The 26907-nt window shown below is 38.7% G+C and overlaps 1 protein-coding gene across 1 annotated transcript in view; it reads left to right on the top strand.

Moving 5' to 3' along the window:
• The window catches only part of MEI4 (meiotic double-stranded break formation protein 4), a 71348-nt gene extending 54208 nt beyond the window's left edge, over positions 1-17140 (top strand). The window contains exons 3-5 of the mRNA XM_045066215.1: positions 9551-10086; positions 16364-16420; positions 17000-17140. Of these exons, the coding sequence (XP_044922150.1) occupies positions 9551-10086; positions 16364-16420; positions 17000-17140 (734 nt within the window). The remainder of the gene's footprint in view (positions 1-9550; positions 10087-16363; positions 16421-16999) is intronic.
• The last annotated feature ends 9767 nt before the right edge of the window (positions 17141-26907 follow it).

The raw sequence follows: 26907 nt of genomic DNA, 5'->3' as shown, positions 1-26907 counted from the left end.
CTGGTTGAGATCTCTCTCTGCTTGATCTGAACAAATGCACATCAATTAGAGAAAAATGTGCTTGAATCCATATCAGGCAGGTCAGTGGTCATGCACGGGCCACGCCTGCAAACATAGGTTTTCAAGTTGCATGGTACTTTATAAGATGGGTGTAATTTAGAGAATGGAATTGAAACGTGAAAAATTTGGAAGGTGAATTAAAATGAGAGACTTCTTATGCTTGTTCAGGTGTGATATAGTAAACATTATAATTAGGTGTGGATGTTCATGGGTTGGAAAATTACAGGTAGCTGAAAGTCAGTTTAAAAAACCAACTTATCTTTTTCAATACAATATTGAGGATCTTCTAAAATAGCCCAAATAATTAACAGGTAAGTATTTACATGTATGATATTTGCTTAGTACTGTGCTCGACTTCCAAGGTTGGAAAGAAGAAGTTTTCTTGCTGTATCTTTTGAGTTTATTATTTGGTTGGAGAGGCAAGATCTCCTGAGATGGACACATAGGGGGACACTACATATGATGTATATAGTTTCATCTGGGGTTATATTTATTCATATTCATTCATTCATTAGTTGATTCATTTCTTCAATAAAAACTGATTTCTGGAGGCTGTGGTGGGAAAAAAAAAGAAGAAGAAGAACTAGAATCAATATTCACATGGAGGAGACAGACAAATAACAAGTAAACTATTAATTGGGAAAAATTCTGAGAGAGTTAAAAGCTGTGAAAAAAATAAACAAGGTTGAAGTGATGGAATGACTGGATGGGGCAGAGCTATTAACAGACTGGGTGGTCAGACTGACCTCAGTGAAAGGGAGGTGTTTGAACAGGGTCATCCAAGTGGCCCCTGAGGCAGGAACTAGCTTGCATGCTCAGTGAGCGGACACAGAGCAGAGGGAGTGAGATGAGACCCGAGAGAGGCCAGGAGTGCAGGCGATGCAGGGCTTGTTCCAGTGGGTAGGACTGGCAGCACAGTGGAAATCGTTTGGTGAGCATGAAGCGGGAGCTTTGAACTTTTTGCTGTGGTTGCTGTCTGAAGAATGTAAGTGGGAGGAGAAGCAGACTGCTGAGTAGGAGCCCAAGGCTATGGTCCTTTCGGGACATGATGCTGGCTTAGATAAGGTGGCAAGAGACAGCTAGAATATATAAGGCTCTACTATGGTAAAATAGAAAATAGAGTGGCAAAGATGACCCGGAGAAGAATTGCAGCTGAACTCTGAAAGATTAAATGTGAATTCAACATGAACAGATAAAGAGGAAATAGATATTTCTGGGATATTTGAAGATGGGATTGGGAATGGCATGAGTGGACCACAATCCATTTTTGTGCTATCCAAAGAAAGCAGAGTAACTATAAATTAATCTAAGATAGTGGTTCTTGCACTAGAATCACCTAGGGATCTCTAAAAAATACTGACATTTGGGTTCTACCCCTAAGATTCTGGCATGGTACTTAGCATGGAATGTGGTCTGGCACTGGAATTTTGAAATGTTCCAAAGGCACTTAAATGTGTAGGTAAGGTTGAAAACCACCACTGTATAGTCTTGTAAGTAGACCTGTAGCCCAGCAAGAAATCCACGAAGCAGGCTGAGTGCATAAGTTTGGGAGTAGTGCAAAGTAGTGCTTTTGAGATTTAACCTGAGATGTTTATTTAAAAAAAAAAAAAAAGTTCCTGGAGCCCTTTCCTGGAAATACTGATTAATTGTACCTATGAATACTTAATTTTAATATGTTCCCCTTATGGTGATATAGGTTGGGAAAAACTGCACTGGGTAAAAGATCTCATTGCTTCTGATTTTTGATAAAGAGAGTGAAGTGGACACATCAGTGGAAATGAATGCCAACCTCAGTTGTCCAGGAGGGTGGGCTTGGAGGACAAATGTGGCTTGAAGGTAGCATCTTAACGATACAGATGTAAGCTGTTGGAACACTGGTCAAGAGCTGAAGTCAAAACAGTGGCATCGAGGGCTCGGTGGAAAACAAATTCGGGTAAACTCTCTTGGAAAGATATTTGGTCAAGGAGAGATTAGAGATGTGTAGGATCTCAGCAGGAAGACTAACTGGGGCTAGATTGTGGAGAGCTGTGTCATAGGCCATTCACAGCATTGGGAGGCCAGTGAATGTGGTGTGTTGCTGATGTCCATGATTATATCATTTTTACCAATTCTGCGTAGTGTTCATAACATCCACACACTGATGTAGTTATGCAGGTGGATTCATTGGTTCACTTGATGGAGGCTTCTATGTTCATGGGTTTGTTGTTATTCTGTAGGGCTGTAATATATGTGCTCACTATCTCTCAACATGGTATTTCCTGTTTGTTAGGAAATGAAATCAGCTCTATGCTTTTTATCTATACTGGATATCTTTGCCCCCAGATGACTGAGAAATTGCTTTTTCTTACCAACTTCTAATTTTGTCCTAAAACTCTTTCCCGTTAGAGAAATTCTGTTGTTCATTTATTCAGCCCCTTTTTATTCAATAGCTGTTCAGTACAAACAATGTGAAGAATGTAAAGAGAGATGGGTCTATGCCCTGTCCATTGAATCACACAATCTTTTGGGAGCAAGATCACATCACTAATTATACCAGAGACTATGAATCTATGGTCTAGAGGAAGATACTGATGTTTAGAGGAGAGAGTGATTATTTTGTTTTAGAGAATAGGACTTTAAAATTCTTTTTGAAGATTGGTGCTGAGTTTACAGGATGGGTAGGATTTAGAAAGCTATGGATAGTAGGGGTATTTCAGGCAAGAGGGAACAGTGTAAAGCACAGGCACAAGAATCTGGTGGCAAATGATCTAATTTGACTGTGGCATACAGAGCATGAGGAGGTATTCTGGAAAATAAGATGAAAAACTAGGTTGGAGACTATTAGGAAGAGGTGTGACAGCCAGTGGAAAACATGCTTTATTCTGTAGGCAGCAAGGAGCCTTTGGAGATTTTCCAGCAAGAAAATAGAAGGAAATAGAAGGAAAACTAGTGCTATGCGTGTGTCAAACAGTATGCTTTCTGAAAGTGGTTCCTTTAGGTAATCTGAGGTTTAGATTATTTGGGCGCAGTAACTAGGCATCGTGTTTAGGGCTGTTTGGAAAAGGGAGGAGCTAGAGACAGGAACAGCCCGGTCATTGCCCATATCTTATGTGTAATTATTTTGACATGGGAAAAAACATATGATATAAGAAAGGTTTCTATTGATTGATTTAATTTCTCTTGAGCTCTCCCACTCAATATTCCAGGCTCTGGGCTATGATGGTAAACCAGCAGTCCAAGACTATCACGGAGTATATATTTTGGGGGTGGGACAGATCATACTGGCAGAAAATAATCAGGTAGTGACAAGTGAGATTTAGAGAATGAAAATAGGGAGTCGTGACTGAGAACGATCTGGTGGCTTCTTTAGACTGAGGTCTTAGTCACATAAGGTCTCTTTGAAGAAGTGATATTTTAATAGACATTTGAGTGATAATGAGGAGCCAGCCTTGAGAAAATTGGGGTTGAGGGTGAAGGGAGCATCCCAGGCAGAGGGAATGGCCCTAAATGGGAACAACCTTAGTGAATCTAAGGAACAGAACGGTGAGGTAGGATCAACATTATTTGTCAATGGAGTATATGTGGGTATTAAGGAAGAAGTCAGAGTTGGCCCTTAGGTTTCAGATGTTGGAAACAGAGAATGATAGCAGTGTTATTGGGGAATTGGGCCAAGTGCAAGTGAAGGATGCTGTTTCTTTTGGACTTGTGTGGTTTAAAATGCCAAAAGCTGGGACTTGAGCTTGGGAGAGGAGATAGGATGGGACATGGAACTTGGAGAATCATCTACCTAACAGAGTTCGTTGAGGCCACAGGAAAGCTGGGCACATCCGGGAAGTTGGAACAGGAAGAGATAGACAAAAACAACAATGAGGAAGGTTTAAATTGGCAAACTCAGAGATGAGAGAGATGGGGACAAGCAGGAAATTCAGGGTCTGACCACTGAGCATGGGAGGAATTGCACCATCAAGTGGTCCTGGAGCACCCTGACACCAAATGCACTATTTTGTTTTGTGAACCTAATGCAGTGAAGACAATTCTGTTAAGATGAATCATTCCATTAGCTTATGATTTCATGCATTTGACATTGCTTTCTCTCTTGGTGTATTCAAAACTAGAATTAGGATGCCAGTTACTAGAGTGGAGTTAAACAAAACTGTAAGCTTTTCTTTGTCAGCATTTCTCAAGTATGCTTTGCAATGTGCCAAAACATATCCTTTCAGAGACAGAAGACAAATAATTGTTTTAAAGTGAAACACTGTCATTTCAGAACTGTGTGTACTTGAAAATAGCAATTTCTGTTTGACCACCAGGTGGCGAAAACACTACTTTTAAATAGCTCAATTCATCAGTACATGTGAGTGACCATTACTACTAACAAATCATAGTTGGTAGTGACCAGTATATATGCCCATGATGACATTTCGGTGCATTTGAAGAAATGCAATTTGATTTCAGTCTTTGTTAATAGGTATATTCAACAAGTATTCACACCACCAACTATGTAGGAGGTGCACATCAGAAAACAGAAATTCCCAGATTAGTAAACTCTGTGTCTGTCCTCAAGAATCTCCCCCTTTCAAGAGAGAGTCACTCATACACTCAGACCACGTTGATGAGAGCAGTAATAGACGTATGTATAAGGTACATGATAGCCCAGATGGGGCATGGTTTCCTCTGCTCTGGGGCAGAGCAGGGAAGGTTTCAGAGAGGATTTGAATCAGGGTTTGAGGCATCAGTCCATCTCTGGGTTATAGCGTAAGAACACACCACATTGTGGGAACAACTTGTGGAAATCCATAGTTGTATGAATCAGCATGGTGTGTTTTGGTACACTGTAAGGGGTTAATATTACTTATATATAAGTAAGAGTGAGGATGGAGGCATGGCTGGAGAAATAAGCAAGGGCCACACAGTGAAAGACTCTGTGGGCCAAGCTGAAGATCTTGGAGGACTCTCAGCCAGTAAAGGAAGCCATTGGAAGGTTTTAAGGATTGTAATCCTGTGATCAAACTAGTATTTCAGCAGGGTCAGTTCAGAATGTGGCCTAGAAGAGGACAGAACCAAAGGCAGGTAGATCAGTTGGGCAAGGGTACTATAGTCATCAGTGTAAGAGATGATGATGGTGTGAACTAGAGCAGGGGTAGGGGACTAGGGAAGGACAGGTTCATATGTGAAATGATGGTTGATTTTATGTATCAACTTGACTGTGTCACCTAATGCCCAGATATTTGGTCAAGCATTACTATAGATATGTCTGTAACAGTGTTTTGGACAAGATTAACATTTGAGTAGACCGAGTAAAGCAGACCACCTACCCTAGTGTGGATGGACTTCATCCAATCAGTTGAACTCAAGAGAACAAAAAGGCTGAGTAAGAGTGAAGAGTGAATTCCTTTTTCCTGACTGCCTTTGAGCCGGGGCATTGGTCTTTTCCTGCCTTTGAACTCGACCTGAAACATTGGCTCTTCTTGGGGCTCAAGCCTGCTGGCTTTCAGACTGGAACTAACACTGTCAGCTTTCCTTTGTAGGCCTTTGTAGTTGCACTGGAACTATGTAACACCATTGCTCTCCTAGGTCTCCAGCTGGCTGACTGTAGATCTTGGGATTTCTTAGCCTCCTAATTACATGAGCCATTGCCTTAGGGTAAAACTCTTTTCACCCACTCTCTCGTCTATAAATCCTAGTGGTTCCATTTCTCTGGAGAGTCCTGACTAATGCAGCTCTGGAAGGTGGAATCAGCATAACATGGCGTTTTGCTGTATGTGGAAGGTGAAGCAAGTTGCCAAGGCGATCCCTCCCCTGGACCGGGTGACTTGAGAATAGTCTTGATATGGGCTGAAGTTGGTGGTATGCAGTACAAACAAGAATTGTATGTTTATGTGTGCAGTGAATGAAGATGATTTGTACACTTTATAAACAGAAAGTTCATGGGATTTTCCAGGTATACAGAAAAAGATGCCTTTTAGACAGTTGGTTCTCTAGGTCTACTTACATAAGTAATGTAAAGACTGTAGAAATAGATGACAAAAGGCATTAAGATTTGATGTGGATGTGGGGCGCCTGGGTGGCTCAGTGGGTTAAAGTCTCTGCCTTTGGCTCAGGTCATGATTCCAGGGTCCTGGGATCGAGCCCCCCCATTGGGCTCTCTGCTAAGCAGGGAGACTGCTTCCTCCTCCCTCTCTCTCTGCCTGCCTCTCTGCCTATTTGTGATCTCTGTCAAGAAAATAAATTATATCTTTAAAAAAAAAAAGATTTGATGTGGATATGAAAATCTGGGGGTGGAGGCAGCAGAAAATACATTTGATTCAGGGGTGGGCCTTTCTAGGGTAGGATGTGTAGTAGGTGGGCACAGCTCTATTTTGTTGAGCATGCTTGAGATCCACTCTTAAATGGAAGTGGGATGGAGATGGAATTTAACAACTTAAAGAAGATGAAAGAGACAAGGGCTTAGTAAAATGGAACTGAAAGTCTATAAGATCCAGAGTATGAGAGGGACTGTAGAATAGTTTGGACAGGTTATGTAGTCCTAACTGGTATCTTATTCTATGCACTTTTATATGTGATGTCATACTTTAGCATAATTTAGATTCTTGGTATCTTTTATCATTTAATAACAATAGCTATTATCTCTGAGCACTTAAAATGTGCTGGACTCTGCTTGATCAGGACGTGTGTGTATTTACTTCACTGTCTCTTTACATCTAAGGACAAATGTGTTGGTTAGATCCTATCAAATGATTTAGAGAGAAATTACAGTCCTCAATCCCTTTAGCCTATAAACAAATTAAGAGAGAAGTGTCATTTGACTTCTGCTTCACCTTCATCCCTCCTGGAAAAACAGGAGTTACAGAAAGTTTCAGTAGCATGGCTTCCTTTTCTCTTCTCTCCTTTGGGTACAATGCTTTATTAGTCAAGCTTCGAGGATTATTTTGAGAAAAGTCTTTCAGGCAAATGAGTAGACTCTCAGTAGAATGAGTTCTGTAAGACTCATTTAAAGAGGCAGAGGGGTATGTACAGAACCTGGCAGAGGAACACACAGGCCTCTTTGCTATGGTTAGAAGATGATTGGACTTGGAACTGAGTAATTGGTTTTGCTTTTCTCTCTGTGGCTTTTCTTAGACCTCTTAATCAAGGGGAGCCTGCACTTCCTTATCAGTAAATTAAGAATAATAATAACGCATGGTCAAGGGTTGTTGGGAACAACAATTGAATTATTTGATGAAACTGCTTTGTAAAGTGAAATGTGAATATAAGATCGTTCTATTCATTTTGACAAAGTGCTTTTAATGCTGAAGCCATGTTGCATAAAAGCTCACTGTGGTTCTCGCTGGTAGAATTTATGCACTCCTTTAGGGCACTGAAAGGACATTCCTCTCTGTGTGTGGTTTCCCACATTGGCGTCTCCAACATATGCCCTCATCATTCTTTTCTGCGGGTGCAGAAATGAAGCATCCAGAAAGAATGATGGTTAGTTTGTGTATTCCTATGCCCAGAGCACATGCATGGGTAGAACTATTCCCTGCAAATAGGTACCAATCAGCACATGAAGGAGATGAGATGGAGTGGTTGTGACTTGCCAGAAGGTACATCAGTGAGCGGTGAAAAGCAGAAACAAGAAAACAGCTTTTTGCTTCCCAGTTCAGTTGTTTGTAGAATTCATTTTAGGTCTTCCTGAAATCATCACCCATGAAGTTCAGCTTACCTTGATGGGAAGTTGAGGTGGTTCATGAAATATTGAGACTTGTGTTCACTTTCTTAGTGAAGAACCATTTTGAATTCCATGAAAGAAAAACATAATCTACCTAAATAATTAACATAATCCCCCACCCTTTCCTTTTGTGAAGAGTGAGAAGTCATTTCAAACATTTATTCTTGCTCATAAGAAAAAGAAATTGTTGGCTTAAAATGAGCAGGCTGTGTGTGCCTTGTTTAGTGTAGAAATGGCCATATGGTTAAAAGCTTTGCGGATAGTTCACTGTTTGGGTTACCACCACGTTTTTGAACTTACTGTGTTATCCCCTTAACATGGAGTACAGATACTGTTGTGATAATTAGCAAGCACATAATTGCCCATTTCTAGTGGTTATGGCAGATACTTCTTAATTGAATGAACTCTAAATTAAAGTCTGATCTTCTCATTTTGCCTCATCATTGCCTTCTATTTGTATAGAGCAACAAAAGAGCAATAAATTAGATTTACAAATGTAAGATGTTCCTTTCTTCATTCTTCCCGTGCTTTGATCAACTAGTACCCCCCCATCTCTAACTTTAAAAAATGACTATAAGGTGAGATCTCTTTTAACTTCCTATATGCTAAGGGTATATTTTTTTCTTTTTTTCTCTTTTTCTTTTTTTGACATCCCATACATTCTCATTCTCTTTCCTTCAGCCTTAAAGGAAGCAAATTATTCTGCATCACTAAGCACAACCCATCCACTGGGGTCCTCGTCCCAGTCTTCCCCTGCCTTCTCCAGAGCTTTTTACATTTTTTCTCATTTCTCCAACTTTTGCTTCTGTGTTATTTTTTTCTTCCTAGTCTATAATTGCTCAAATTTCTCCCAATTTGACATGCCACATTTGCCTGCAGTTACTCTCTCATTTTATACTCTCCTGATCCAACTCCTCAGAAGCCTCAGCCAGGCCTTTTTGACTTTCTGCCCATTCACCCCCATTGATCTCTGGCCTCTGTCTCCCCCCTCTCCACCCCCTGGCCAAACCCTGACTGAGCAAAGCTTCTGTGGATACAATCACTGGTGATTTTCTAATGAGTAATGTCAATGTATTTTTCTCAGCTTTTTATTTTATGGATTTCTCTATTGTGTGTAAGTCTCCTTGAAACTTTTTCCTTGACTTTCATAATACAGTCATTTTTATTCCTTTTGTACCTCTTTAATTGTTTCTTCTCTGTCTCCTTAATCATTTTTCACCCCTCTACTCAGCCCTCAAATACTGATACTCCTCAGAACAGAAGATCAAAGTGTGACCCTGAGGAGTATCAATATACAAAGATATAAGATATCTTGTGGTTTCCTCTCTATCTTTCAAGCTTGACACAGAGCTGAATGAGAGATAAGTGACCTGAAAATACATGGGGGAGTCACCTCTGCTTTCTACCAGAGATAGTCAGCTTAAGCAATTTCTTTTTGATTTTTTATACTACTCGTTTTTAAGTGTTTAGTATGTTTTTGCATGCTTCATTTAGTATTTTAAGTTAGAAAAATCTATCTAGTTGTTTTGGTTTTCTATTTTTATTTTTTATTTTTTGAGAGATAGGGAGAATAAGCATGAGCAGGGTGGGAGGGGCAAAGGGAGATGGAAAGAATCCTAAGAAGGCTGCAGGCTCAGTGTGGCTCCCAACACAGGGCTTGATCTCATAATCCTGAGATCATGACCTGAGCTGAAATCAAGAGTTGGATGCTTATTCAACTGAGCCACCCAGGTGCCCCTGTCTAGTTTTTATATGAAAAAATGTTAGCTACAGGAAGATAACACTTCTCTTCCTTTGTTTCAGGAGACCCATCTTCCCAGCTGCAGGCTCAGGATCCTGGAAGTTCTGAAAATACATTAAGTCTGCTGGAAGATTCTGGGTGTGAGTTAACCAATGAGCAGAGAAGTGAACCTTCAGAGATGGCCCAGCATTTTGTGGAGAGCTGCAGCCCCACGTCCTTTCTACCTCTGCCCATTGTGAAAAGACATTGTGCCACTGTGGAAAATCCTCTGTCTTCCCACATGCATTTCTTGCAACATCTACTCGAACTGAAGAACTTGACAGAATCAAGGAGTCTGAAAACAGACTTAAGCCACTTTGAAAATGACTTTTCCACAGTATCTGACTCTGTTTTTCAGTTGTTGGATGGTCTGATCACTTTTTACCGTAACCCCAGATTTCCTTCTTCAAGCTTTTGGGAAGAAGCTGTTAATACTTTAGCTGGACTGATCAGTGATAGTAACTTATCTAATCATATTCTTAAAAAATGCTCCAAGAAGTTGGAAGAATTTGAGAAAACCCTACTACAAGTTATTTTAAGGAGCAACCATATAAATCGGGTAAGTACTAAATCTGTTTATGAAATAATATGTCAGTGGTTTTGGTGAACATTCTCTTTGGATAATGTTAATTGATATGCCTTAGACTCCTGGTTCAGAGCCTCCAGTTAAACTTCCTTTTTGGAGCCATCTGGGCTCTCACGCATTGTCATGTCCCCTCTTCTGGACTCTGATCGTTATAGCACGCACTGGTCTCTACACAGCTACCTGTGCTTCCAGCTTGTACTTCTCTGCTTTGCCTTGTTATTGTCCTGCTTTTTATTATTATCCTTGATTTCTTATCTTCTTTTGTTTTCCCCTGCCTATGTTTATGTCCCATTGATCAAAAAGTCTCAATATTTTTCCAAAAACCACTAGCATTTAATGGTTTCCCAATCTATAACTTCAGTGGGTGTTAAATTCCTTATGATGGATTACCTGTACTGTACTGAATTTGTTCTTTTTCTGGCATTGACTAGCAGATGCCTGGAGGTCAAAGAATATTTCTCTCTTCTTTTAGAATTTCCAGTGTAAGTGGCATAATACCCCACGGACCCTCTAAATGAGTAAATTGGCTGAGGAACCCATAACATATGGCTTTATTATGTTTTGTTTTGGTTTGGTTTCCTTCCTTATTTAACGTGGCTTAGTAAGGTTGACTCAGGGATTCTTTTTTAACAAGTGACATTGAGGTAACCTGACAGTTGCTTTTTTGTTTGGCTCTTGAGACATAAGGGATTTTTTAATTTAATTTAATTTAATTTAATTTTTTTTTTGGTATTACTTCCTATCTTTCTTAGGCTCCAACCCCTTCTTTGGGAAATTCCAAATGCATTCACATTTTAATCCTTCTAACTGACTACTTAAAATATCACAGAGGAGACTAAAAGGTCTAACTGACTTACCAGCTGTACTTCACTATAGGCAAAAAGTTGTTCGATCTTGTTTCTTTTGATACATCATGGGCTGGTGTTTGTCCTCAGTGCCATTATCTGAATTTTGTCCAATGGAGGCTTTTCCTGAATTATTAAAACTCTAACAAAATTTGAACTAATAGCCTTACTTATTGCACATGCATCTGTTCTCTGTTAACATGTAGAAAACTTAACAATTAAGCTTTTGGCATTCATGAAAGGTGACTTTTCTGTCTGGCAAACTGAAATTTTTTTTCTACCTGATATGGTCAGTCAGGAATTAAATATCAGATTTTTCATAGTAGTATCTGAGGTATCCAATCTGTTTCTTCACCATTAATAAATGTCATATTTAATATTTCTTAATTTTTTTGCATATTTTTGCTTTATCTTAAAACTACTTTAAACAGGTTTTATATTGACTTAGAACTTTCCAGATACTGGCATTTATATTCTTTATCAGTTAACACATGATGCATGCATTTTTTCCAGTCTAGTCTTTCACTTAAGGATTAGAATACTCACAAGAAGCCAGGGGACATGTATGGGACATGCAGTATATTTTCTGTACCATTTGTCGGGGTGCAAGCTGTTGTTAGATAGTTGGGTCAGGAGTGGGGGAATAAGTGAATGAATGGCTTTGGTCTTTTTTGGAAATATAATTGCTACAGGTAGAGAAAGTAGAATCCTAAAATTGCTCACTGTGTTTACAATTAGGATGATGACTCATAAATAAGTTTTAATAACATTCTCTCTTGTTTTTTCTTTTTCTTGCCAGTAGAAGCTTCTTAGATTAAATCATTTCAGCTTTTGTCATTATTACTGTCATCATCGTCTTCCAGATATGTTCATAAAAGTTCTTTATTAGAAAAAAATGACTGATTGCTCCTTATAAATGCTTTTTTGTCTTTCTTTATTTAGTTTCAAAAAAGAGTATATTCTGATGTGAAATATAGGCTAGCTTCTATTGCATTTTTTATTGATACTATTTTTGATTGATTAATACAAAATGCCAAGGTTTAGAAAAAATTGCTCTTTGGAAAAACCTTATTTCCACAATTGGAAGTGTTTAATTTATATTGCTTAGAAACTCGAGCCCTGCTATTGATTTTGTTAAAGGAAAGTTATGTTTGTGCAATGTGATAGGAAAAGTTGTGGTATGAATACTTTGATAGTCTGATGGAGGGATTTCATGTGTTTTTAGTTGATCTATAGCCAGGTTTTAAATAAAAAATATATCTTTTATGTGTTCTCAATACATTTAGTAGTAAATTTATTCAGCTATAGCTTTGTTTTTCTTTAATAATCAATGAGAAGTTGGCATCTTTCAAAATCTTGAGGTTATTCTTGTGAATGCCAGTTATGTCAGGGTTGTATATATTCAGGAGATAAGAGGTTGAAATGAAACACTGTGAAAATTGTTTTTGAAATATTCTCTAATTGTAGCTTGGTTGAAATGATTAAGTTCGGGGGAAACATTAAGTTTGTGGAAAACATATGTATGATTTGTGATTTTTCAGATTTGGATAAATTCTATTTATTTTTGTGCTGTTTTGTGCTATAATATATGCTATTTTTATTCAGTAACAGATCTTTAGGAATTGTTATCTTAGTGTTATATCTACATCATATTTTTAGGATAGTCATTAGTGTGGGACTAGAAGGTATAATCCACAAAGACACATTGGACAGGGAGAGAAGATACATGTCTTGAAACCAGATGGCTTACAGATGTCTGCACTAGGCTTGCTCTAAGGTGTCCTGGGAAGCAGTCTTGACTTGACTTGTCCTCTACTTATGGGCCCTGGTGTGGCATGCTTCCTCTTTCACCTTTGTACTTGCCTTGGGGTCAGGAGTGTTTGCCTTTGAGGTATTTAATGCCTTGATGCCTAAAAATACTTTCAGGTATTTATTCTAGTGAGTTAGAAAAATTTCTCTTCAATTTCTTATTTTTTTTAACCATAAAATAACTTTTTTATTATGTTATATTATTCACCATACTACATCATTAGTTTTTGATGTAACAACTCTTGGACATATTAGTTATGAAACTGAAAAAAAAATTGACTGCCAAGTAAATATTAACTTAGAATCTTTTGTATGTATGTTAGGCCAAATGATTGTCTCTGGTAAAGATGTCCACATCCTAACCCTTGGAATTTGTGAATATTTTATGTTACATGATGAGATGGGGTGGAGAATTAAGGTTGCTGAACTTGGTATGAGGAGATTAGCCTGGATATCCCCATGGGCCGCATACTCACAAGGGTAAGGGAAAGCGGGAGGCAGGAGAGTCAGTGTCGAAAAATTGGAAGATCCTGGCATTAAAGATGGAGAAAGGGACCAAGAGCCAACACATGCAGATTGGAAAAGACATGGAAATCGATTCTTCTCAAGAGGCTCCATGGGGAATGGAGGCCTGGCAATACCTTTATTTCGGCCCAGTAAGACCCACTTCAGACTTCTGATGTCTAAAAATGTGACTGAAAAAGATTGTATTGCATTAAGCCACTAAGACTGTGGTAGTTTGATATAGCAGCAGTAGGAAATGAAACACTATGTTTAATATTTTTTAGTGTTTTCACATCCATTATATCATTATATACCTATACAACAACTCTGTGAGGTAGTCATGGTTGCCATTTGTTAGATAAGAAAAATGAGGATCAGAGGGATTTGCCCAAGGCCACCAAGCTAATTAGCAGTGGGAACACTAGCACCTCATATTAGAGTTGAATGTGGCACTGCTTTCCCTCTTTATTCTCTCTTCTCAAAACCCTCAAATTTGGTAAAACTGAGCCAGATTCTAGGATATAGGCAGGTATTGCTTGTATAATCCCCCCTGCTATGGTCTATATGTTCATCCCTTCCTGTCTGGATTTCTGTAGTAACTTCTTTTTAGATTCCTGACTCATCTGATCTTCCTCTAACCCATCTTCCTCACCATTGTCAGAGTGATACTTAAAAAATGACAAAGATTGGGGCGCCTGGGTGGCTTAGTGGGTTAAAGCCTCTGCCTTTCCCTCAAGTCATGATCCCAGGGTCCTGGGATCAAGCCCTGCATCTCATTCTCTGCTCAGCAGGGTGTCTGCTTCCTCATCTCTCTCTGCCTGCCTCTCTGCCTACTTGTGATCTCTGTCTGTCAAATAAATAAATAAAATCTTTAAAAAAAATGACAAAGATAGCACAAAATCAGAGATTATCTTAAAAAAAAATAACCCTTAAAAAAAAATGCCAAAGATCCTTCAGGGGCTCCTCAGGGACTGATAAAAAAGCACACCTTCTCTTGGTGGACATTGAGAATGTATGGAATTGTCAAATTACTATATTGTGCACCTGAAATTAATGTGACACTGTCAGCTACACTAGAATTAAAAAAGAAAGAAAAAGAGTGTGAGAGAGAAGCATAAAGAATGGAGAGGGGCAGGGAGGGAGGCAGGCTGGCCGGCAGGATTGCACACATGCTTAACCACTCTTCACTCCAGTCAGACAGAATTATTTGTAGTTTCAAGTACTTTCTATTCTCTTCCTACTACCTGTCAGTCCCTTAGCCCAGGACACCCTTCTTCCATGGGGCTTGTTCTACCTATCCTTGCAAACTAGCTCTAGGATTAGCTCCTCAAAGAAGCCTTCCCTCCCACGCTGCTTCCATTTTCTCTTCCTTTTAGCGATTAAATATCCCTCACATAAATTCACCGCAGTGCACATATCACTGTATAGTCGCTACTGACTTGTTTTTCTCCTCCACTAGAATCTGTATTTGTGGCTATATGCCATGCCTTACGCAGTTTAGATCCTCAGGGCTCAACATGGTGCCTAGCAGTGTCTCCTTATAGCCTGGTGAGGGTGGGCTCCCACTTGGCCTTTGCTTATGTGGGTGGGGGAGGCACAGTTTTTTTCTGTGGTGTTTGGCTCTTTGTTTGGAGGTTATCTCTGAAGGCTTTCCACCTTTCTAGGCTGCCTCTTTTCTTTCCTTTGGTTTATATTGTTATTTTTTGTTCTGTCCATCCCCATTGGCACTTCTAGGTTTTTGGCTTTTTAAACTCCAAATCTGGGATATATGAGGCAAAAGGAAAATGAGGGAACTAACCACTTTGTCCTTTCTTTGTCTTCAGGTCCATAGCTGGTCTGCCTGTCAGTCTTCTTAGGTTTGATTTATAGATAATGCCGGGGATTTTTAGTTGTACTTAATGAGAGTACTAGAGATCAGTTAAGTTCACTTCCCAGAAGTTTAAGCCTGTGCATGTATTCTTAAAAGTCAAATAATACTCCTACTTACAACAACAAAGAGCTAACTCTGCTGCACACCAGCTCCTTAGTACCACCCCTCAGAGAACAGCACTACCAGACCTTGACTCCGTTCTGCCATCATTTACACCTGTGTTTTTAAATAAAATGCTTATACTGCTATTTCTCAGAGTCCATGCTTTCTTTATTTTTTATTTATTTAAATTTTTATTTTCAGTAGACTCTATACCAATGTGGGGCTCAGACTCAACCCTGAGATCAAGTGTTGGACTCTGCAGTTGAGCCAGCCAGGCATCCGATTATTTTCCTTTTTACTTGTTCACTTTGTATCATGGGAGATAAAAATTGATGTCTTATGTAGCTGCCCTCCTCTACCTACTCTCCAAACATAGGTTTTACCGTAAGTTTTAGTTAAATAAATGTTATATATTTATACTACTGTAACTAATTTTCTTATCATGGAAACCTGTAACACACAGTGATTTCATTTCCTTCTTGTACAACATTTTTTTCTAAAGATAATTTTTCAGAATTACTTTTTTTTTCCCCTATCTGCTTAGTTTTCTATGTACCCATAATTGATTCTTCTTATAATCACTGTGATGGTTGTAAACATTCTCTCAGGGTGGCCAGACAAATTAAACCATTTATCAGTTCCATCCTTTTTCAAAGAGACCCCTCCTGAAGCCCTCTGTCTTCCTGCTGTAGTCTGGGCTCCTGCTCCCTGTGTCTGTTACTCTGCGTTCCTCCAGGGACCTGTCATCACCACCTTGGAATTCCCTCGGATGTTTTCTTGTGTCCTATCTCATAGTCCGTGGATTTCATATATTCCTTTTCTTGGTTTATGACTTCATTTGGTGATGCATATTCTTTATGAGCTAACTTAGAATGGGTTTTTGGGTTATAAACTTTTAAAATATTTATTTACTTAAAATGCTCCATCTCTAAACTTTATTGATGGATTAGGATAGATTTCCAGGTTGGAAATCATTTTTCCATTTTATCTTAAGACTTTTTTTTACTAACTTCTAGATTCCAGTGTAATTGTGGTTTTAATTCCTTGAATGTGATTTAGTCTCCACCTTCCTGTACCTCCAGAAGCATTTAGCGTCTCTCTTACTCCCATTTTTTTGTAGCTACAGGATGGTGTACCTGGATGTGGGGATTTTAAAATTCCTTTTCTTGAATGCTTGGTAGGTTCTGGAGTCTGGGATTTCATCCTTTGGTTCTGAATTTTTTATTTTGTTTATCTTGCATATTTGTATCTTCTCTCTTTCCTTTTTCTAGAATACCTCTTAGTCTGATCTCCCAATTTTTTTTTCCTCTTTTCTGGTAACATTTATTCTTTTTATTTATTTATTTATTTTCTGGAAGATTCCCTTACCTTTTCTTCTATTTAAGTAAACAACAATTACAGTTCATTTGTGCCTATATCTTTAAATACCATCTTCTGACTTTTGGTCAAATTTTTGTGCATAGAACCTTCCTTAGCAGCAGCTCTTACTGGCAATCTAGTAGCATTCCTGCAGCACTTCTGTGTACCAGGGAGCTGCTATCATCTTGGAATGTCACTAACTATCCATCCACACTCACAGCTTCCCACTGACTGATTTGCTGAGTAGGCATCCTGGACGTTTTTTCTTTCCGTGTTAATTATAGAACATTCAAATGTTAACTACTTGAGTGTCATGGTTTCACCTACCCTTTGCACTAGTCCCTTCCGGTAGAGCTGCGTTGGCTTGCATCTCTCATCTTGCCATTGATTTTTGTAGGATTTTGTAGTTGACACATGCTTCTTAGACTGCCATTTTCCTCAGCTCACCAGTGATGTGGCCTCCAGGAAGCATAGCAGTAAATCTGAAAATACAGTTCATGGAATCAAACGTCTTGTTTCACCAGTGTGTACCTTTTAGTTGTATTTTAAAGCTCATTCATGCCATAATTATATCAACCAGTAGAACATATTAACTTTTAATTTAATTCTGTTTAGGTAGCAACATTTGTTATCGATTTCTCTGCTGTGAGTTAGGACATCATTTTAGTACTGACATTGGCTTTTGCTCCTATGCTGACTTTTCCAAAGATCCTTATGTTCTGCTGCTTTTGTTTTTGTCATAAGTGCTTATCAGTTTCTTGCAGTTTGCCTCAAGGATTTTTAAGGCTACTCACAGTGTGTTTTGTTTTAGGATAGTCCTGGGGAAATAAAAGTGAAATTGAAGGTTAAAGCTCCATGCTCCATTTAATCTTTGTGCAGTGCTGTATTTAAACTAAAAAAAAAAAAAAAAATAGGCTAGTAATCCTGCAGTTGTACTTTAATTTAATGACCATTTACTGAAACAAGTTGTATCATAAACTCAGATCTTAATAGTTATTTTGGTCACTGTATCAGTGTATAAATCAAACATTCTTTGGATTTTGAGAACAGTGTTTGACTTTCAGGGAATATACAGAGGAAGGAGGAATAGGCAGAGCTGAACCCGGTTCAGCTTACTTTCAAGGTATACTCAACATTCCAAAATCTCTCCTGAGATCATCAACAGCGGTCTACCTTCATATTATACTTTATAGTTTGTAAAGCACTTTCACCCAGAGTTTATTACTGGTTCTGACAACAACTCTATGTCATAGTTGTTATTGCTACCTTTAGTTTATAGATGAAAAAATTGAGGGCAGGCAGGTTAAAGGACTCACTGAAAGTACTTAATTAACCAGCCATTGGAAGACCAGGGTCACAAACCTATGTGCATGACTGCAAATTCTTCCCTCATTCTACTACATTTCATTTCCATCTTAACCAAAAGAATTTCCATATACTTTTGTCCCAAATGCAAAAGAATAACTTGACTTCCATTTATGGGTTAAAAAAATATAAAGATCAAAGGCCTTACCAATATTTCTCATGATTTTATGAGACTATTTAGAGTTTGCTTGGGTAAGTTACTGCATTTTATTTTGTGCAGAGATTTATGTTTACGGAAAGCATAAAAGGAAAAGAAAGTACTGCTGTGTATGACATTATAGGATCACCTGTTCCTTGTTTTCTTTATTGGCTATAAATAACAAATCTCTTGAAAACTTTATAATTGCAAATAGAATCTAGTTTCTAATTGAATATAAACTATGGTTTTACTTGTGTCTACATAAAAATAAAAATGTTTTCCTCTCTGCTTTAACAATATTTTGAAAGACATTTTAAATTTTCTAGAAGCTTTATAAATGGGATTTTGAAGCTATCATTTTTTAGTTCAATTTTTCCATTGAGTTCAGAATCTGCTTAGAATAACCCCCTCCCCTCTCTGCCCATAGTTATCAATAGTTATAAGAGTTGGGAAAACTTAAATCATAGCTATCAGATGTGAGACCTGGAAAAATCAAACATTTCTGAGAACATGAAATTGCCTTTTATTTATAGATATAATGGTTTTAAAGCAGAACATTTTGAGCATACAAAGATTAACCATTAACCCACTTACTTGTTTTTTCCATGGTACTTTTCCAGGGCTAGGTCTCTAAAAGGAAACATGGGACTCCTCTCATGTGCTGGGTACTGTCATAGACGCTGTATATAGTCTGGTAGATGAATAAGATGAGTCCCTACCAATGGGAACTAACAATCTAGATGGCCATTGAATAAATGAGCAGGTAATGTAAACTGACATAACAGGTACAAACATAGAAATGACCAAGGTACAATAGGGGAGAATAAAAGAGACCTAATGTAGATTGGTGAGAGTTGGAAGTTTTCATGGAGGACGTGGCTTTAAAATAGAAAGAGTGGGAGTTTAGAGTAAGGACTTTCAAGAAAGTGACCATCGTGTATTGCTGAGACAGGATGTATCTGAGCAATTTCTTGGAGGAAGGCAATGTGCTCAGGTTGAGAGAGTGAAGGACAGAGAACTGCATAATACATAGAAAAATACAGAGTGCAGTGGATCTGTAGGTTGCCTGCTGTATTAATTTCAGAGGGCTGCTGAAACAAAGTACCACAAATTTGATTGCTTTTAAAACAACAGAAACTTATGCTCTAGTGGCCACCTTCACAGTCAAGATGTTGACTTGGCCACACTCCTCTAGAGATGCTAGGGGAGAAGGTTCCTTGTCTCTTACAGCTTCTGGTGGCCACATCTGTTTCTTCCTCCCACTCCCTTTCCTACTTGTGTCTCATCTCCCTCTGGCTCTGTCTTCTAAGGATATAGAAGAGGGCACTTAGAGACTATGTAAACAACCCAGGACTAGGTCTTGATTTCAAGATCCTTATCCTAATGACCTCTGCAGAGACCCTTTTTCTAAGAAAGATGGTGACATTCATAGGTTCCCCAGGATTTGATGTGGATGTCTTCTGGGGACCATTTTTTCAGCCTACCACATTTACACAGCATTGATTTTTTCCACTCTTACCCTTTGATTTTATTAAAATAGCTATCCCTTTTGGAAAAAAAAAATAAAATGCCTATCACTTTCTCCACACAGGTCACGCATCTACCCCCATAACCCCTGGGTCTAAGGATAATTCGAATCTCATCACCCATGCCAGGAATAGCCTCCTAAGCATTTCAGACCAATGGCACCAGGAGAGGCTTCCTCTGGGCTTCTGGAAAAGTTTTCCCTCATTTTCTGGGAGATTCCCTAAAGGCAATTCTCCATCTTTTCCTCTGGCTATGGTCTTGTAAAGGTGTAAAGCTAGAACTTGCTGCCATCTGAAGGACAAATATGAAGGAGAATAAAGCCTAGAGAATTACAGCAAATCTGAGCCAGAACCAGGTTAAATCAACCCAGCAGCCCACTCAGTCTCTGCATTTTTAATCAGAGGAGTCAGTGCATTTTGTGTACACACACACACACACACACACACACACATATGTATATATATGAATATTTACACACATATAAATATTCTCGAGAAGATAAGAGCATATTTTGCAACTGTGACAAAATAAAATAGTGCTTTAAAATAAAACATTTGGGGCACCTGGGTAGCTCAGTGGGTTTAGGTCATGATCTCAGGGTCCTGGTATCAAGCCCTGCATGGGGCTTTCTGCTCAGCAGGGAGCCTGCTTCCCCTCCTTCTCTCTCTGCCTGCCTCTGCCCACTTGTGATCTCTGTCTATCAAATAAATAAATAAAATCTTTAAAATAAATAAAATAAAACATTTGGGGAATAAAAAATACTATTCTAAAATTTCAAATATGAAAATGAAAACATAAATGAAGGTTTAGAAGCTTAGGCAGGAAAATCTTCCAGAAAGTAGAGAAAACAGAAAATGTGACAGCAAAGAAAGAAAACTAGATGGCCAATTTGGGGAACCAACGTATTGAATAATATGCAAGTTACCAAAAGAGAGAACCAGAGAAATTAAGAGGAAATTATTGAAAACACAACTTAAGGAATTTCCTAAAAGTGTTTTTAGATTGAAAGCCTACTAAATACCCTGGACTTGGATGAAAGTAGACTTATATTAAGGCTATTGCTGTGAAATTTCAGAACAGTGGGATAAAGAAAAGATTTTATATGCTTCCAGAGAGAAGAAGGAAAAAAAGTACAGTTCACAAGGAAAATATCAGAAATACAGGTATTTCAGATTTTTAAAAAGCAAAACAGTGGAAGAATTGAAGACGATGGAAATTTTTCAGGAAATTTATTTACAACTCAGAATTTAGTACATAATTAAACTATTAATCAAGTGTAAAGTTAAGTGAAGATACTTTTAGGTATATTAGGTCTCAAAATGTACACCACCCCTGTACCCTCTTTCAGGACACTACTAGATTATATTCTGCAACCAAATGAGCTAGCAAACCAAGAAAGAGGTCATGAGATACCGGGAACAGAAGAGCAACACATGAGAGATGATGCGGGAAGGGAATTTCAGGATACCTGCTATTCACTAATTCTGGAGAGGAACCATTCTATATTGGAGTAGGTTAGAAGATTCTAGGAGAGATGCTTAAGGGACATGAAGCTAAGAGAATACAGAGTATGTATGGACATCTTCAGAGAAGATTAAGACACCTGATGATGAGTTTGGAGGTGAATTTTTATTAAGTGCTTAAAAAAATTAAGCCAGTGTATAAAATAACAATTATTAGTTACAGAAAAAAGTATGTGGGAAAGGAACAAATATATAGTAATCTACGTGGCTTGGCTCTGCATAGTATTTATGTAGTTATGATAATATAAACACTGAGTAATGATCTACCCAAAATTAGGGGTGGGAAGTGTGTGTGTGTGTGTGTGAGAAAGAGAGAGAGAGTGAGTGTGAAAGTAAGCAAGCAGATGAGTACAGGGCAAAGACGGATGTCAAATCAAAATTTCCATAGTGGAAAATCAATATATTTTTTTAAAGTGCATTATTTAGAATAATTCAGGTAAATACTCAAAGAAAGAATCTACTAGAAGCTTCAAATAGAAATGATGTTGGAGGGGCCCCTGGGTGGCCCAGTGGGTTAAAGCCTCCACTCAGGTCATGATCCCAGGGTCCTGGGATTGAGCCCCACATCTGGCTCTCTGCTCAGCGGGGAGCCTGCTTTCTCCTCTCTCTCTGCCTGCCTCTCTACCTACTTGTGATCTCTCTCTTTCTCTGTCAAATAAATAAATAAAATCTTAAAAAAAAAAAAAAAAGAAATGATGTTGGAAGGGAGTAGGGTACCACCAACTTAAGGATAAATGCCGTAAAGCTGACAGTATGTATCTGAAAGACTTTAATAAAAATAAAAACTGGAAAAAACATGTTAGAAGGAGAAGCCATAAGATTTAGGTATGGATTCAGTGTGAGGGATGAGGGAAAAGTAGACATTTAATAGTGTTCTAGGTTTCTGGTCATTAACAACTAACCAGGTGAATTAGAAGTGCCATTTACAGATTCAGGGAAGACTGGATGGGGGACAGACTGAAGGAAAGGTGGGGGAGAGGTATACATTTCAGGGATATGGAGTTCTATGATGATTGCAAGATGATTATAAGATGCAAAGCAAGGCAGTTGGTTTTATCGTCTGAATCTCAAAGGAGAGAACCCGCTTGCAGATAAATTTAGCCCTTATCAGCATATAGAGGTTTATTAAAAACTATGCAAAAGCAAGTCTCAGGTAGGAAGACAGGAAGACCCAGGACTGAGGCCCAAAGGGCATCCACATAGGCTGAAGCAGAGCACATAAAGAATTAGAAGACTGAGAGGTAGGAGAAAAATTAGAAAGTACTGTCCTGAGAGTGAAGAGGGTATTTCAAAAAGAAGGGAACTGTCATTCTTGCTGTGTGTTACTCATGGCCTGATAAGGGGAGAACTGAAAAGTGCCCCGAGTCATAAGCTTTTCATATTGTCAGTATGTGACTGTGGTACAAGATAATTTGGTACTATTGTTGTAAATTTGCTGAAGACACTCTCAAATCTTAATGGTGCCTGGTGGTAAATAGTATTGCTTGACCACAAACAGCTTGGTTTTTGGAGTTAATGCTGTGCAACAATATAGATAACCTAAAATAATTTAAAGTTGTATCTTTTAAAATATTTTATTAATGTGTTTGTCTATAATTTTGGGTGGCTTTACTTAAGGCAGATGAGTCTTTCGATTGTTCTTTCCCTAGTGAGTATGGAAGGATGTACTTCATTTTTACCACAATTGTCTTTTTTTTTAAGATTTTATTTATTTATTTGACAAAGAGAGAGAGAGATCACAAGTAGGCAAAGCATCAGGCAAAGAGAAGGGGAAGCAGGCTCCCTGCTGAGCAGAGAGCCCTGATGCGGGGCTCGATCCCAGGACCCTGAGAACATGACCTGAGCTAAAGGCAGAGGCTTAATCCACTGAGCCACCCAAGCGCCCCTACAGGAAAACCTCATTTGTGAAGTTGAACAAGTATAAGAATTTATACTGATGATTTTATAATTTTTCTACTGTAAATCAATATACAGGTTTTAATTATTGGTAGTTATATAAATTAGTTAAAAAAACTAAGAAAAATTCTTGTAGCTCATTGAGATTTCTTAAAACAGCTAATTTGAATTCTTTATCAGGTAAGTTATTGATCTTCATTTCTTTGTAGTTGATTCCTGGAAAATTATTGTGTTCTTTTGGTGTTGTCATATTTTTGTTGATTTTTTATATGTTCCTTGAAGTCTTGCATTGCTAACTTCACAGTTGAGGAAGAAGTCACCCCCTGTAGTCCTCACTAACTAGCTGAGAGAAATGCTTTGCCAGCCCTGCTAGAGATTCTGAGGCTTTTCTTATAGATATACCTGCTGAATACTTTTTGCTACCTTGGGTGACAGAATTCTTAAAGGTCACGTGTCTTCCCTCAGTCCTCTAATAAAGCTATTTCTCAATACCACAAAGTCAGACCTGTGGTGGACGGTGTTCATTTTGCTTGCCCTAGAATGGTGGCCATCCTCAAGACTGTGGTGCTCTTGCAGGCCCACAGATTTGGTCTAGGTTCATGAGCCCACTTACCGGCCCTCGTTGAAACTCTTGCTGCTGCTGGGAGTGCCAGTGAACCCTTTGGGATCTGCATTCTAGGTGTCTCCTCTGACTCACTGGGGGCTTCCTGATGGTGTCTGTCACATGTTTAGTAGAATCTGCTTCCATCTAGTACACCCACCATGCCCTAACTATCCTTTTCTTAACCTAACTTCACTGCTATTGAGTCATGAAGTTCAGTACTCAGTATTCTGGATAGGGCAAAAGAGAAATGAGACTCCTAAATAATGTTTTGCCCTGATGGAGAAGCTGTGTATTATTCACACACTCTTACTTTTCTCCATGGAAGAAATAATGGATTGAAAAATTTCTCTTAGCATTGAGCTATGCTGGTTTAGGAAATGGGTGATGGGGGGAAAATGAACCGTTACCGGTTTCCATGCCTCCATCTTGTATTTTTTTTGCTTCTACCAATGTGCTGAAACTTCCCATGCTATTTTCTGGACTTCCAGAAAGTCTTCCTTGTCTATAGGTGATTGTCTCAATCAGTGTTCTTTCAGTAGACAGGCTGGCTGGCAGTCAGGAAGTTATGCTGTAAGACATCTCTGGCACCACACAACTTGGTTCAGCACTGGCTCTCAGCACCTGCTGGGTGCATCACATTCAGGTTATTTAATGTCATTGTGACCCAATTTCCTTATCTCTTTTACACTCCTTTATAAGGGGGATTGCTTGAAGTTGTGCTCTGGCAAATTCAAAAGGTGAGCCAAGAAATAACAAGCAAACAGTGGATCCAACCTGAGACATGGGTGGGGGATCTGGAGTGGGAGGTGTGACGTCCGGGGTGCTCTTCTCGCTCCCTGATGTAAAGAGACAACTGTCTTTTTATTGTTCATTTGCCCCTTTCTGGGGTTTCCATCCCTCAGTTCTCTGTCAAAATGCTATTTTCATTCTCCCCTACTTCTATACTTGAATTCTTTAGATCTGCCCTTTAGTTCAGAAACTTTTAGAAATAGACAGCATAAGAATAAGGCATTGAGATGGCTACAGGGAAGTCTTTTTTTTTTTTTTTTAAGATTTGCTTATTTATTTTATTTACTTATTTATTTACTTTATTTATTTGAGAGAGAGAGAGAGTGTATGCACAAGTGGGAGGGCCTGAGGGAAAGGGAGAGAGAAACCCCAGCACACTCCACACTGAGCCCAATGCAGGGCTTGATCCCAGGACCCTGAGATCATGACCTGAGCCAAAACCAAGAGTTGGACGCTTAACTGACTGTAGCACTTCTCATACAGTAAAGGCTTAACACTTTAAAACAAACACTTTTTTCCCCTAATGAAGAGACACCTGTGACTGTTTTGAGATGACATAATAACTATTTGAAATTATTTGGGGTGTCTGGGTTTCAGAATTTTAGGTAGCAGTAACCCAGTGGGGATGTTGCCTGGAACATAATAGGGATTCTTTGGAGGTTGCAAGGAATGGAGACTCCTTTAGATGAACCTAAGAGAAAGGTTATCATGAGAACCAATGCAGATGGACTTGGCAAGATGACCATATATGGGTGTTAATCCACTGATCAGCTTCTCTAGCTTCCTTGTAATTTTGGCTTACTGTTTATCTCTTTTCTCTGTCATGACCTTTCAATCCCCTAACGCTAACAACTAAATTAGAGGACTAGCGTAGTCTCTAGTATATCATAGTCTAATGAATTAAATAATTCTAATTCTAATATAGTCTTATTGGATTCAATAAGTGAATTAATGAGTGAGTAGCTAATGTTGTTTCTGTTAAAAGTGAATGTTAAGTTTTCCACATATAGTATCATATCATCTGCAAAGAGTGATAATTTGACTTCTTCTTTGCCGATTTGGATGCCTTTAATTTCCTTTTGTTGTCTGATTGCTGAGGCTAGGACCTCTAGTACTATGTTGAATAGCAGTGGTGATAATGGACATCCCTGCTGTGTTCCTGACCTTAGCGGAAAAGCTTTCAGTTTTTCTCCATTGAGAATGATATTTGCGGTGGGTTTTTCATAGATGGCTTTGATGATATTGAGGTATGTGCCCTCTATCCCTACACTTTGAAGAGTTTTGATCAGGAAGGGATGTTGTACTTTGTCAAATGCTTTTTCAGCATCTATTGAGAGTATCATATGGTTCTTGTTCTTACTTTTATTGATGTGTTGTATCACATTGACTGATTTGCGGATGTTGAACCAACCTTGCAGCCCTGGAATAAATCCCACTTGGTCGTGGTGAATAATCCTTTTAATGTACTGTTGAATCCTATTGGCTAGTATTTTGTTGAGTATTTTCGCATCTGTGTTCATCAAGGATATTGGTCTATAGCTCTCTTTTTTGGTGGGATCCTTGTCTGGTTTTGGGACCCCACTCCAAAACTGCTAGAACTTATACAGGAATTCAGTAAAGTGTCAGGATATAAAATCAATGCACAGAAATCAGTTGCATTTCTCTACACCAACAGCAACACAGAAGAAAGGGAAATTAAGGAGTCAATCCCATTTACAATTGCACCCAAAACCATAAGATACCTAGGAATAAACCTAACCAAAGAGACACAGAATCTATACTCAGAAAACTATAAAGTACTCATGAAAGAAATTGAGGAAGACACAAAGAAATGGAAAAATGTTCCATGCTCCTGGATTGGAAGAATAAATATTGTGAAAATGTCTATGCTACCTAAAGCAATCTACACATTTAATGCAATTCCTATCAAAGTACCATCCATCTTTTTCAAAGAAATGGAACAAATAATGCTAAAATTTATATGGAACCAGAAAAGACCTCGAATAGCTAAAGGGATATTGAAAAAGAAAGCCAACGTTGGTGGCATCACAATCCCGGACTTCAAGCTCTATTACAAAGCTGTCATCATCAAGACAGCATGGTACTGGCACAAAAACACAGACCATAGATCAATGGAACAGAATAGAGAGCCCAGAAATAGACTCTCAACTCTATGGTCAACTAATCTTCGACAAAGCAGGAAAGAATGTCCAATGAAAAAAAGACAGCCTCTTCAATAAATGGTGCTGGGAAAATTGGACAGCCACATGCAGAAAAATGAAATTGGACCATTTCCTTACACCACACACGAAAATAGACTCAAAATGGATGAAGGACCTCAATGTGCGAAAGGAATCCATCAAAATCCTTGAGGAGAACACAGGCAGCAACCTCTTCGACCTCAGCCGCAGCAACATCTTCCTAGGAACAACGCCAAAGGCAAGGGAAGCAAGGGCAAAAAT

This window comes from Mustela putorius, unplaced genomic scaffold (genome assembly GCF_011764305.1).
Source record: "Mustela putorius furo isolate JIRA1106 unplaced genomic scaffold, ASM1176430v1.1 tig00003863_pilon_pilon_pilon, whole genome shotgun sequence".
Taxonomy (NCBI): Eukaryota; Metazoa; Chordata; class Mammalia; order Carnivora; family Mustelidae; genus Mustela; species Mustela putorius.
The sequence above is the reverse complement of the archived record's forward strand: the minus strand, read 5'-3'. Positions and strand labels throughout refer to the sequence as shown.